Below are 13,362 nucleotides of genomic sequence, written 5' to 3' on the forward strand. Positions count from 1 at the left end.
GCCTAAACCTTACCTTTACCCTTTTCCTAACCCTAAACGTCACATATCTAACCCTACCCAAAACTCAATTCATACCTTAGTCCTAACTCTGACCCCTTACCCAAAAACAGGGTTTCCCCTTGTGGGGACCAGGCTCCGGTCCCCACAAGAAGCAATTGGTCCCCACAACGAGCAATTGGTCCCCACAACATAGTATATGTCAGGAAAATCGTCCCCACAAGTATTACAAACAAACGCGCACACCTACACACACAAAGACAGAGAGCAGCCATCCTTGCATCAGCTCTTTAGAATCTCTTCTCATTTGGCATAACATTTCCATTCACTTCAAATAAGAATATTGCAATACTAACATTCAATCTAATGCTTTATGAGACAAATATAAATGGACTCCCATTATTAAATACAATGTGGAAGGTTGTTCTTTGCAGAACTTCTGTTCAGGTCATTCCAGATCTGTGATCCTGACATGAACAAACAAGGATGAGGGAGAAATCCTGGTTCCATCTCTGGACAAAAGGTGAATGTGACGATAACCTAAAGAACACAGAACCAAACCACGAACATTAGGTAGCAGGAGTGGAAACAGCTGTTTGACAGAAACACTTAAGTTGTTTTAAACATCCATCTTTAGGAATAATAACTGCGTCTAATAACCCTTCAGGTGGACCGTACTTTGTCTCCTTTATTATTCTCTGTTTGAAATCCTTTTCATGATCAAATATTGGAAAAAATGGTGGAAAAATAACATTGGAATTTTTTATACAACACATTTGATGGTAACTCATCCTCCTTTTGTTCTTCAATTAAATCAGAAGAATAGAACAAGGTGATTAAAAAAGATCAAAAAGATCTACCTTTTTGCATGCAGCTGAGTGGGAGTGTAAATTGCCCCACAAAGTCGTTTTTGGATGTCTTATCGTAGTCTTCCACCACAAAGCGGACCAGAGCCAGCTCGGGTGTGTGGATGGTGAAGCGCAGAGTATCATTCCACAGGGGATTGAATCCTGGAAAACAAATCAACTGGTATCTTCTGCAACACATATCACTCAGCTTGTGAGGAAAAAATGTCTTATCACACAAACAGGACCTAATAAAAGTATTCACATCTTTTCTGTTAAGACTTTTTGTTGGATTAAAAGCACAAACTTCAATGATTTTTATGTGTCCAACCAACACAAATTGGAAAGAACTTGATACGAGATTTTCAACTATTATTTTACCAATACAATGTGTAATTAGTTCCCTTTACAATGATACCTTGAAGTAAAATCCAACCAATTACCGCCAGTCGTCAACTATAGTAAACAGAGTCCATGTGTGTGATGTATTCTGAGTGTAAATCCTCCTGTTTTTTGAAGGTCTCAGAGATACAAAGCATGGCTTAACCAAAGTCCAGACCTAACTTCAACGGAGAATCTGTGGCAAGAATTGAAAACTGATGTTAACAGATGTTCACTAGACATCAGCCACTTTCATCCCAGTTATAATTATGGACTGCTTTGCGATGTTCTATCACATATTAAAGGTAAAACACAAAGTGTGAAAAAGTCCATAGGCTTTGAAGAACTTTACAGGATTTTGCATTTAGACTGTAATGAAAATTGTTTTTTTTTAACTTATTTTCCAATTAGTTTGAATGCAGGAGAAGCTCCAATCAGAAAAGTTTGCTCAATATATCAATTTTGTTCTTTTGCTTTCTGTTTTTTTTTTTAATGACATGTTCTTATGAAATGTACAGACGTAAAGAAAATACAATGTGGTACTCTTCTAACAAATACATAGTTCTGAATTTCTAGCAGTAGGGTCATGTAAATGGTGCACACTGGAATATGAACAGTGCAGAGCTCAACCTGTCATACCGTTGTTTTCAATGTGTCTGGTTTCCTGTTTGGCCTGGTCCATCAGAACTCCATGGATCTCCACTCTGACTAGAGGATCCACTATACAATCCTCTTTGATGTTGACTTTAGGCAACTGCTGGCCACTTATCACCTTTATGAAAGGGCAGTAAAACACATGCAGTCATTGCAGGATCCTGTCCAGCCTATGAAGCCAACTCCTGAGAACAAAAATCATTGTTTCATTTAGGTGGGTTGTACCTGAATGGTGAGGACGATGGGTTGGTAGTCATCTCGTTTCTGAGGCAGGTCAGGGTCAAACCTGTCGTTTTTGTCTCTCATGAAGGTTGGCTTCAGGACGTAGCCACAGCGGCCATTCTGACTGAACAGACCATCATTTAAATCCATCCCCTCTCCAGCTGTCTGGAAATTCAGTGCAACTGGGTGGAAAAGTGACAAAATGTATGCTGTTACTCATTATAATTCTCAGTCCATTACATAAAACTGATCCAAACCGACCACCAGGTGGAACTGGGCCGTCATGACCAACATTTTCGAGAAATTCTGATTTGTTGCCCCCAAAATCAGTGAGTTTTGTTGTTCTTAGATATATTTACAAGATATCTCCTTGGAATGACAAAGTTCTTTAATTAAAAAAAAATATGTTTCCAAGTACATATTTGAAACATATTTTTGTGGGAAATCCTGATAATTGCCCACAATTATCAGGATGTAGTTTGTATTTAACACTAGACATAAAATTTGTACTACAATGTTAAAAAATGTCTGCTTCATAATTAGAATGATGTATTAGTTGTAACAATAGATTTATTTCAGAAATATTTATTTTAGATGTGAAAACAATACAGTAATACTGTAGGCTGTTTAGTTTTTATTCATTTGAATAAAATATTGTCACACCGATGTTGCCATGTAGTTTACACTGCAATGCATTCTGGGTAAATGATGTATGCTTGGTCTGTTTGCACCAACTCCGTCCAGTCAAAACAGCAATGAGTAATGTCATTAAGCTTTTTCAATTTGAACCAGAGCGTTGAAATCCATGGAAATGTAGGTGATGAAGATGAGAAGACCAAACGGAGGAAGAAGAGTTGGCAGAAGGAGCTGGTGTTTGTGCTGCTGCCGTCACCTTCCGCTTCATAAATGAAACAATGTATGGCACATACCTCTGATCGGACTGTTATCGGATAAGTAGCTCTACGTCCAGTCCGGTAACAGCTGTTTAGGGTCCAGTCTTTAGTCCAGTGTCGGGTCGGTGGTTTTACATTTGGTACCAGTGGCAGTAGCAATAGCTCTGTTAGCATTTAAAAGAGTTCCCAATGCTGCCTGGCTTTCCTGTTTTGCCCAGCAACTTTCTCTTGGTAGCCAGATACTTGAACAAATGATTCAAAATCTTCTGGAGAAAAATGTTGAGGACATAAATGTAAGTCCTTGGGAAGTTGTGTTTGGCTCTGTCCTGCGCTTGTCTTTTTTTAAGTGAGAAAACTCACCTGACTATTCCTTTTTTTTTTTTTTTTTCCAAATTACAGCCAACAGCAACACATTGTGATACTGTCTAAATTTACACTGGTCAAAAGCAACATGATAAACAGCAAGTCTGGAAAAATTAGCCTTTTTGCGTTTGCTCTGTAGATTCCATTACAGAATGGATCCAACTACGTCATCAACCCATCATGCATTGCACAGGTGAAAAAATGGTGACCTTCATGGGTGAAAAACATAACAAAAGATACAAATTTAAAAAAATAATAAATATGAGTTTTTTCACACATCACAAACAGCTATTTTTAGGCCAACGTGTTCAATTAATTGTGGATCTCTTTAAGATCCCTTTAAAGGCCAGTTCTTGTGCATACTTCACAAGACCTTGGTGCAGAACCCTAGGAGTAAAAGCCCTTCAGAAGATATCAGCATACAAAATTGCAACCAGTTCAGCCATAAGAAAATACATAGGAGGCAGAGCACATTGTGTGATTTGTCTGATCAGAACCAGTAAACTTTCGGTTGTAGTCACCTATTTGGCACCCAGCATTCCACATTTCCTGGGGATTGAAATTGGAAGAGTCAGTTCGGAAGCCAGTGGGATATACCCTGGTCAGTTGCCGGGCATTATGGTGCACAAACTCTGCTCCTGGAAAGGAAATGATCCAGTGCAATTCACAACAACACAAAGATATTTTGTGCAGACATTAATGCTAAATATGAAAATGTCTGATATTTATGATGGATGGATGGAACTAACCAGCCTCTCGTAGGAGCTTGCGAGCTTTGGACTCTGTAAAAGAGGCCACTTCATAGAACTTGGAGTGGATACGGGCATGTTTGAAGCTCCTGAAGTGGACACTCTTGCAGTAGACCACACAGTCTGACAGCTCTTTAGACAAACGCTGCTTTGACTTCTATGGACAGAAACAAATGATAGAAATACAACTGTAATAGTAAATCACAGCTTACTTTTACTTTGATAGCAAAGAGAAAAATATATGGCTTTTAATCACTGTGTTGCTCACAAAGGGAGCAAAGCACGGCCCCTTTTGTGAGCAGTGGCCCACTGTCATTGGTCTACATATCACAGTTAAAATGCCAGGTGTTTGAAATTTAACTAAATTATTTACAAACTTTCCACATATGGAAACATTTATGTAAGAGACAAAATTGTCATTTTGTAACATTACTCATTATTGAGTATGATTATTATATAATTTTTGTATATTTAGATATTTTCTTAATAGGAAAAGATCAGCTTTTAGTATGTTTTTATGTGAAAATGCCATCTAGTGGAAATACTGAAAAATGATGTGAGAAGCGTTGCGTGACAGATCAGAAATAAAATGGATGTAAAGTAGTTAGCTTGGTTCCATCCAGTGTTTTGATCTTTAGTGAAGTGCTGTGCAAGACTTAAGAAATGTTTTGATATCTGCTGAAAGAGAAAAGTAAAGTTCACCTTTCATAAGGCTTTTTGTTGTAAATATTTCTTTACTTCATTGACAAATGCACAAGAGCACATGATGGACAGAAACATGTCAGCTAAAAACCAAGCTAATAAATGTAAATAAGAAGAAACTGAAATTCTATAGTTGTTTTAACTGAAACGTACAAGCAGCCATTGCAGCTCATCTTGTACTATTCAACTCAATAAGAAGCAAATCTGGAGGGGAAATGTGAATAACCCATACATGTTCCTGTCATTAAACAAATACTTGGCTGAAACACTTTTTGATTTAGTTTTTATGTTTCAGCCTTCTTTGGCAGGAGTGTGTAAACTTATCTGTTCTTGGCTTGGTAGTATCTGTCCACTACTCCTTCAAAAACAAAACCAGATTGCCAGGCATCTCTAGTCCACAACCTTCTTCAAGTGAGTTCTGCAAATTCTCTGTCAGACTTAGTTCTGGATTCTGAGAAACATTGCCCTATAAAGGTCCAGTTTGTTCAACCTAATGTGAATATTTATGTCACAAAGTCACCCGTCTGATGTCCCAAATTTGAAGTTTTCTCGCTCTCACAGCATGAGGTCTCTCTATTATACCCATGAACTAGCTGTGCATTAACATCACCTGACTGTTATTTCAGTCAACCACATGATATCGTGAACCCTTGTGCTGAAAACAAATCCCATGGTGAGTGGAAGTGATACCCCACTGCAATGTGAAGGAGGCGTGTCGGCATGGTTCCTGTCATGGCTGCTCAGATCAAAGGTTCTGCACAGTGAGACTGTCGGAGCACCTCTGTATGCCGCCTTCCTGGTTGCTTTCACATGAAAGCCAATCTGTGAGGGCATTCCTGCCCTCTGCCGGCACTATCACCTTCACCTGTCTATAAGACAGAGACACAGACACCTAAACCATGAACAGAGGCACAGGGGAGCTTATGTCACTGTCCAAACCCTCACCTCTGATGAATGTGCTAACAAGTCTCAGTAGAAGTTCATGTTTTGTTCTGATGCTTTTTACCAAACAGGACTGTGAGTGCTCAGTGGGTTTGTGTCCACTGAAATAGATGCATTAACCCAAAGTTTAACAAAACAAGTTCAGTGAGTGAGTTTGGGACTCAAAGAGGCACAGTTATTTGCAGTAGAGAACCTAAAGATAAAATAAGAGATTCAAGAACTGAATATTATACTATGCTTTTTTAGCACTGTTATTCCAACTTACAAACTTTTAGAGAAGGTAAGCTGGAGTACAGCTTGTTCTGCTGTACTCCAGCAGAACACTGATGACTCTGTGGGTCATCAGTGTGCAAGTTGATCACATCATGTAACAGCCTGTCTCTGTTCCCTGCTTTTCAAACCGTTTTTATTTTTTTATGAAAGGGTAAAAGGGGTTACCAAGTGGCATAGTGGTTCATGCTGCTTCCTTGCAAGAAAGAATCCCAGCATGAGGTCTGAGCCTCCCTGCCACAGTCTACAAACTTGACTTTTGGGTTAACACTGGTTGCTTTATATTGTCTCTAGTTATGAGTCTGTGTATATGTATGGGTGTCTGTCCTGCCTCTCACACCCCGCAAACTCTACCCCCACTTATTTGTAGCAACAGAGATTATGACTAATCAATAGTCCACTCACCAATGGATGCTGAGTAGGTTGTTGTTGTTGTTTTCCCCCAGGTCCATTGTGGAAATAATATTTATAATTAAATGCAACAATAGAACTTGGTTTAATGTAAAACTTTATGCTTTCAAAGATTCTCCTGGATTTAGCAGTGTCAGTTCTGACAAGTTTTTGTGTTCCTTCAGAAGAACTTTAGCATGATGCTACTGTGTGAAAAATGTGAAAAGTCTGGCATTCATTTTTATTTATATAAATGAATATAAATATAAATATAATATATTATATAATACTATATTATATTAATTATATTATATATAAATGAATGCCAGACTTTTCACACTTTCATTTGTGTAAATTGCTCTGAAAAAGTGTGATTTAGTTATAATCACTTTAACCTTCAATAAAATCCACTGAGGTTTATTATTGTTACAAGAATTTAAATTTGAAGACAAGATGAGGGAAATTCCAATTGCTACAAATGGGTTTACAAGGAACTCCATGGGCTTTAGTCTCCACTTTCATATTCATATGTGAATACAGTCAATGTCCTGCATAAATCCTAAAATTATAGAAAACGTTAAAATAGTCCAGGAAATATAATGGGCCAGACAGCAATCAATTATTTTGACGTCCTTTATCGAAACAGGGTGAATATATTGGGGACTACCTTAATTTATTAAACTTTAATTCATTCATCACATGCCACTTCCTGATTAAAAGCTCAACAGCGGCTTAAAATCTAATAAAACAGATGGTTCTGAGAGTAGATGAGCCAGGATTATCAGATTGTGTAAAAGACAGTTTGGGTCTAAGACACAGAAACTGAACAGGTGAGCAAACCCACCTTCACTCTGCGCCGGATACTCTCACGATGTAGAATATCTTCGTCTATTTCTGCTACTTCATCTTCATCACTGACCTCTCCTGTCAGCGAGTCTTCAACAGTCCCATTGAGTGTTTCCTCTAGACCACCAATTTTTTTTGCTTTCAGAAGAATCTTCCCTTTAAGTTCCTGAAAAAGATACAATACTGAGACATGGACTCTGGTGTTATTTGTAAGCAGTGTCTGCAATAATTAGGCCCGAGCAGCTAAGCGCTGCGAAGGCCTATTGAAATTGTGCTGTAAATTATTAAGCTTCCGTAAAGTAAATTGGCTTTTTGGAGGCTTTATCATATTCAAAAACTCACCAAACTTGGCGGACGCGTCGAGACTATGAAAAATTAACAACAACAAATAGTTGTTTCAGAACAACTATGAAAAACGTATTTTAAGGTCAATGCAAAAATCGCAAACGAAATGGCTCAACGGCGCCACCTAGAAACTTTCAAAAGACCCTTTCCTATTAACTTACTTCATCATAGAGACTTGAAATTTGGTACACTTGTAGAGCTCCCCAAGACGCTCAGAATTTACAATTAATGTCATAGTGCAAGTATGACAGGAAGTCGGCCATTTTGGATTGAAGTTGCGATTTTGACCCCATATTGGCCATTTACAGCCTTCGCATTTGATCGAACTCCTCCTAGGGATTTCGATCGATCAGCTTCAAACTTGGTCAGTTGGTTCATAAGGCATGGCCGATTAAAAGTTATCAAAGGTTTGCGTTTGATAACGCAAACCTTTGACAACCCCCGTGCCTGCTAAAGGGTGGTTTCCTGGGGTCAAAGTTCACCTTTTCGCAATGAAACACGAAACTGTTATAACTTACACAAAAACAGAGGCACCAAACTTTCAGTGATTGATCGTCATCGGGTGCCCTACAATTCCCAATGGTCAAATGATGACATCACTTAGGCCACGCCCCCTGAGAACAGGAAGTGTTATATTTTACTGTGAACGGTCACTATCTGACCCCTTTGACCTAATCAACATCAAACTGTGTCCAGAGACAGAAGACATGTTGGTGTGTTGTGGATTACAACCCTGTTTGTTTTCAATGGAATAGTTGGGCGTGGTGGCGTGGCGAAGTGACCCATAACGCCGTCGCCATATGTTTGGCCGTCAATTCCACAGTTTCAAGCCGAGCTGCACCAAACTCAGTAGGTTGGATCCTTATCGGCCCCCAGACAGGAATCCATAAAAATATTTGGTGGGCGTGGCCTAATGTCACAACAGCACCCTCTAGAATATTTTAAATGCTCAGCCCCAAGCCATGCTTTATCTCAGAATTATGAAACTTGGTACACATATGTATCTGGTCAGGCCCTACAAAAAAGTCTCTTGGAGCCATGGTCCAAACCCCACAGGAAGTCGGCCATTTTGGATAAAAGCTGCAATTTCCTGTTTTTCAGAGACGTCGCATGTGATCGAACTCCTACTACAACTTTTGAGATACAGACTTCAAACTCACTCAGCACACTCTTGAGACATGAAAGGTCAAAAGTTATCACAGGATTTTTTGTATATCAAAGCATGTGGGGGTGGCTAAGTGCAAAACTTTGACTATTCGCCATAAAACATCAAGATGCGATAACTTCCACATAGAAGGTCACAGCTGCATAAGACTTCCTATGTCTGACTACAGACCAGCCCTCATAACATTTAGGTGGTCAATTGATGACATCACCTTAGCCCTGCCCACTTCCGACAGGAAGTCACCTGTTTTTTCTACTGTATGTCTTACATTTACTCTATGATTCATATGGGTTTAATCCTGTGCCAACTGACATAAAATGACATGATGATGAACTCTGTCAATGCTGGCTGAATCATGTAAGTGGCAAAATGCCGAGTTGTAGTCTCTCGCCATCTGCATATGGTTGTCTCTAAATCAAACATGGAGCATCCGATTGGCACCAAACTGGATATGTATGACCTTTATTCACCGCTAAGGGGCCCAACAGCCTTGAATTGTAATGTGACTCCACCGCGCCCCCTAGGTTATTCAATCAGCTATATCTCCTCGCTACATCGGCCCATCTGCACCAGATTTTTGGTGCATCGTCGAGGAGCACTGCAGAACTCATCGATGAGTACGGCCTGGCAGACGGGTGCAGGAGCTGCGCGAGAGCATCCGCGGTGGCTGGCGGGCGGCGGTGCTTGGACCCCTGCAGTGGCCAATAGGCCGGAGCGGCGCTGAGCTGCTAGGGCCGCTCGAGGCTGCTTGCAGCTTTAATTCTTGTTGTATTTAGAGGAAAATGCTATTTGTATAACATTTTACAAATGCTGCTTGCATTTCCTTTTAATTCATGTAAAGCACTTTGAATTGCCCTGTTGCTNATGTATTATAATATAAACAACAGAAGGTATAAAAAAGTATTATGTGTCTTATTTCTATGCTTCGTCTCAGTTATTTCAGCTGCAGATCTTCAGTACCCTTTGCACTGTTTAGAAGGTTTATCCATAGAGCCGACTCTGTCTTGTCTTTAAACATGATGGCTAAAATGGTGCTTATATCTGGCTGAATGTTCAAAAGGGTCTTAAAAATGTAATTACTAAGTGACGTCTGATAACTCCAAATTATATGTACATACAATTAGAATTATATGTGTCAGTTTATATTTGAACTATGTGAACTATGTTAAAACACATTTTTTTCTTCAGAAAATAGAACACCTAAAGTTCATTTTTAGAATCAGATTTTGGACAAAGATTTTTATTAGATTCTGAATTCAGCTTTAGATAATACTCCCCAGTAACACAGCCTTCTTTAAGACTCCTTACATCACCAAAGTTAATAAACCTATTATTTATCCATCCTTTAATGAACAGCAATTATTGCAAGAGTTTATACCCAAAAACTGTAATCAATTTGTAGAAACTATTATATATTGATAACAATATGTAACAGTTGCAAACTGTTTTTTGACATAGACTCTGTAAGGTTTCAATATTATGAGCTGTTTGTTCTTCATAGTTAGAAACAGAAATGCAGGTGACATGCATCATTTTGAAGCCGGATGCAGAACTGCATGGCTACAGGCAGACGGTCACTAAGGAGACCGGTCTTCTCCCACAAGCATACAATAAGGGATGAGTGTTGCCAACACAGCTGTCCACTGGACATGTTGCTCCATATGCCCTTATCAGTGGGGGAGTGGAGGAGCTCCCAGGCCAGCTAATCAATCACAGAGGCCTCCCAGTTTGCAGAGGTCATCCCAGCGCCACAGGGCAGGGTGCAGAGCACAGAGCACCTGGCCAATAAACTCCATTTTGGCTGAGCTCCACTGCATTAGCTTCCCATAAGCTTCTTTTTAAGTAAACCAGGTGTTTTCAAAAAGAAAATTTGATCTTAAAGGCACCGTGACTTTAAATTAAAATGACTTTCCAAACTCAAGGTGTGTTCATGTGTTCACCAAGGTGTTGTCAACCTAAAGACCTTTACGTTCTCCTCCATAGATGATGTACTTGACCCTTGAGCGTTCTCTAGCGCTGCTGTCTCAGGTTTAGTGTTCTCGTTCTTCCTCCACTCTATAAAAGCAGCTTATTTGTTAGGATGTGGTTCCCTCCTAGATGAAGCCACTAAATGAGTTGTTATTACCAATAAGGTTTCTCTAACATAGCAGTGCTTCTGTTCATTTTTAATGAACCAGGTTCTATTTCTGCTGGAGGTTTCTTCCTGTTAAAGGATAGTTTTCCTCTCCACATGCTCAGTATAAAGGACTGCTTCAAAGTCAGTGACATGAAGCCAGTGATTGTCACTACATGGTGGTCCAGGAGGAGTGAATGCTGCAAGTCAATGACTCAATGGAATCTAGATGACATAGTGTGAACTGATGATACACAAATAAACTAAACTGAATTGAATTATACATTAACATTAAATAAATACTCTCAAAAACCTTTTAGTCTAAGCCCAGGTAAGATTAAACATACATACCTATGACTGAGAAAAAAGTTGCCACTTCCTGTTTGTGAATAAATCCTATTGTTGAATGAAATCTTTCTCCAACAATAAGTTGACATTCAGGCTCATCTGTCTGCCACTGCGCTCAGAGTCTCTTCCATCTGGCCTAGCAGGCGTAATAGCTCTACTAATCTCCAAATAATAGGAGCCGGACTGGGAATGTCACTGGGGTACAGTGGCCCCATAGTCCCTCAAAATCAATAGTTTATGCCCCTCAGGGGGATCCATGCTATCCACTTGGATGTCAATACTGTTGATTTGGTATTACAGAACATTTCATCAACATGTGTGACAGCAAAAGCAAGAAAGAATATATGCTCAGGCTCATGAAGGGAGTCCATGGATGTCCAGGCTAGCCTGTGGGTATTTAGGACCCCTGGGGAGCTCATCCCTCAGGACTGTCAGAAGACATTGTGATAAACTGTCTTATCTGACATCACCACAGTATTGGTTTATGCTTTAGTAGGAAACAAGATGAAAGTTCCCTGGGTTTGTTCCATCCTTCACCATTCTTTCTTCCCTTAGGTACAGTTATTTGTGCAGCGTTTTTATTTGTTTCACTCATGCAGAAATGAAACTTGACAATACAATCTGATGTTCAAGGTCTTATCAGATGTTAAACAGATTCAGTCATGTTTTTGTTTTTTTTGGCAAGGGTGGGTGGGTCAGTATGGTTAGGACCACCATGTAGCCCACATTTGACCATGATTTCCAGATCTACAGTTCATTACAACATTTTTCACATTTTATCAAGTGCCAACCACAAACTTGTGGGGGATTTTATGTAATAGGTCAACAAAAGTAGTGCATAATGAAGCACCTGTATGTAATTTAATATCAGTATAAATCTGTGAATCTGTGATAGCCTCAGAGGTTAGTTGGTTATACACCAGAAAGACAGATAAGGCAGCAACTGAAAATTTTAATATTGTAGAAAAACTGCACACTTACAAAGACATGGTTATCCAACTAACCTGGCAGAGCAGCCAAAGGTCTGGGTAGCTCTGGGAGAGCTTCAGAGTGTGGTGAAAAACACACACAGCATGACATCTGTGAAAACAAAATCCATACAGTGAAATATGGTGGTGGTGGTGGCATCATGCTGTGGGGATGTTTCCTTCAGTAAGGACAGGGGAGCAGGTCAGAGTTCACAGATAAATAAACTATCCTAAACATAAGGAGATGCTGAAAAAAAAACCTAGATGTTTGCAACGATCATGACACTGAGACAGCCACCTTAACATACGGCCAACCGTATGCAACCGAACAATTTAGATCATGCAATAAAATCATGCAATAAAATGACCCAAAGTCCAGACCTAAATCCAGTTTAGAGTCTGTGACAAGGCTGGAAAATTGCTTTAGCATGTTGAAATCTGAAAAAATAAAACATAAATAAGTGAAGAAACCTAAAGATGGCCTAATGCAGTGGTTCCCAAACTTTTTCTCCTGGGCCCCCCCAGTGGTTTCCAAACTATTTCTGCCCTCCCACTCCTCTTTAGAGACTCTGTACTCAGCCCCGGCTCCAGACGAACAAGGGGGGGGAATCAACTTTTTGGGGGGTAAAATGAATCGTACCTGAACATAGACAACAACACCAGCAGCCTACAAGCTACTTGTTAATAAGCTTAAGGTGCTGTATTGATATTAGCTAGCTAGTCATCTTTTAGCTAACATTACCAGCATCCAACAGCTTTACTCAACAGTCTGTTTGTTCGAGGGAAAAACTGTGAAAAGTTCTTTGCGTTTTGCTGGTTTGCTGCCGTGATTCTAACACAAACCTACGTAGCTCCGCCCAGCAGCAGCAGGTCTCCTTCACAGGTGGAAACCCAGCGCGAGCGTCGTAGCGCTCATGTTGCGTTTAAAGGCGGCTCGGAAAAACAGGTTACATCATATTAACAACGAATTAAACAGTTTTAACTGCTGATAAAAGTGACAGAGGACACAAATATGAAAAGTTTGGATGCCTCTACTGTATCAAATTGACATAGGAATAACAGAGAGTTGGCCATTCTAAGGTAAAAACCCAGCGCATACAGTGTTCATGTTTTGTTTTGTTTTCAACCAGACGGCTTCCCGCGCCCCCCCTGCAATGACACAGCGCCCC

General features: G+C 39.8%; 1 protein-coding gene and 1 long non-coding RNA gene across 3 annotated transcripts in view; one reads left to right on the plus strand and one right to left on the minus strand.

Annotated features, from left to right (window-relative positions):
- Positions 1-336: 336 nt before the first annotated feature.
- Positions 337-13,362, minus strand: part of LOC106964748 (1-phosphatidylinositol 4,5-bisphosphate phosphodiesterase delta-4-like) — a 26,083-nt gene continuing 13,057 nt past the window's right edge. For both annotated transcript variants that reach the window (XM_015060424.1, XM_015060425.1), the window contains 7 exons: positions 7,253-7,420; positions 4,105-4,261; positions 3,877-3,993; positions 2,103-2,281; positions 1,863-1,995; positions 858-1,007; positions 337-537 (listed from right to left, as the gene is read on the minus strand). In XM_015060424.1, the coding sequence (XP_014915910.1) occupies positions 446-537; positions 858-1,007; positions 1,863-1,995; positions 2,103-2,281; positions 3,877-3,993; positions 4,105-4,261; positions 7,253-7,420 (996 nt within the window). In that variant the 3' untranslated portion in view covers positions 337-445. The remainder of the gene's footprint in view (positions 538-857; positions 1,008-1,862; positions 1,996-2,102; positions 2,282-3,876; positions 3,994-4,104; positions 4,262-7,252; positions 7,421-13,362) is intronic.
- The window catches only part of LOC106964749 (uncharacterized), a 20,372-nt gene continuing 18,540 nt past the window's right edge, over positions 11,531-13,362 (plus strand). Inside the window, exon 1 of the long non-coding RNA XR_001428496.1 lies at positions 11,531-11,541. This is a non-coding gene — a long non-coding RNA (uncharacterized LOC106964749). The remainder of the gene's footprint in view (positions 11,542-13,362) is intronic.

This window comes from Poecilia latipinna, unplaced genomic scaffold (assembly GCF_001443285.1).
Source record: "Poecilia latipinna isolate Pla-1442-1.1 unplaced genomic scaffold, P_latipinna-1.0 Scaffold1713, whole genome shotgun sequence".
NCBI classification, from domain to species: Eukaryota; Metazoa; Chordata; class Actinopteri; order Cyprinodontiformes; family Poeciliidae; genus Poecilia; species Poecilia latipinna.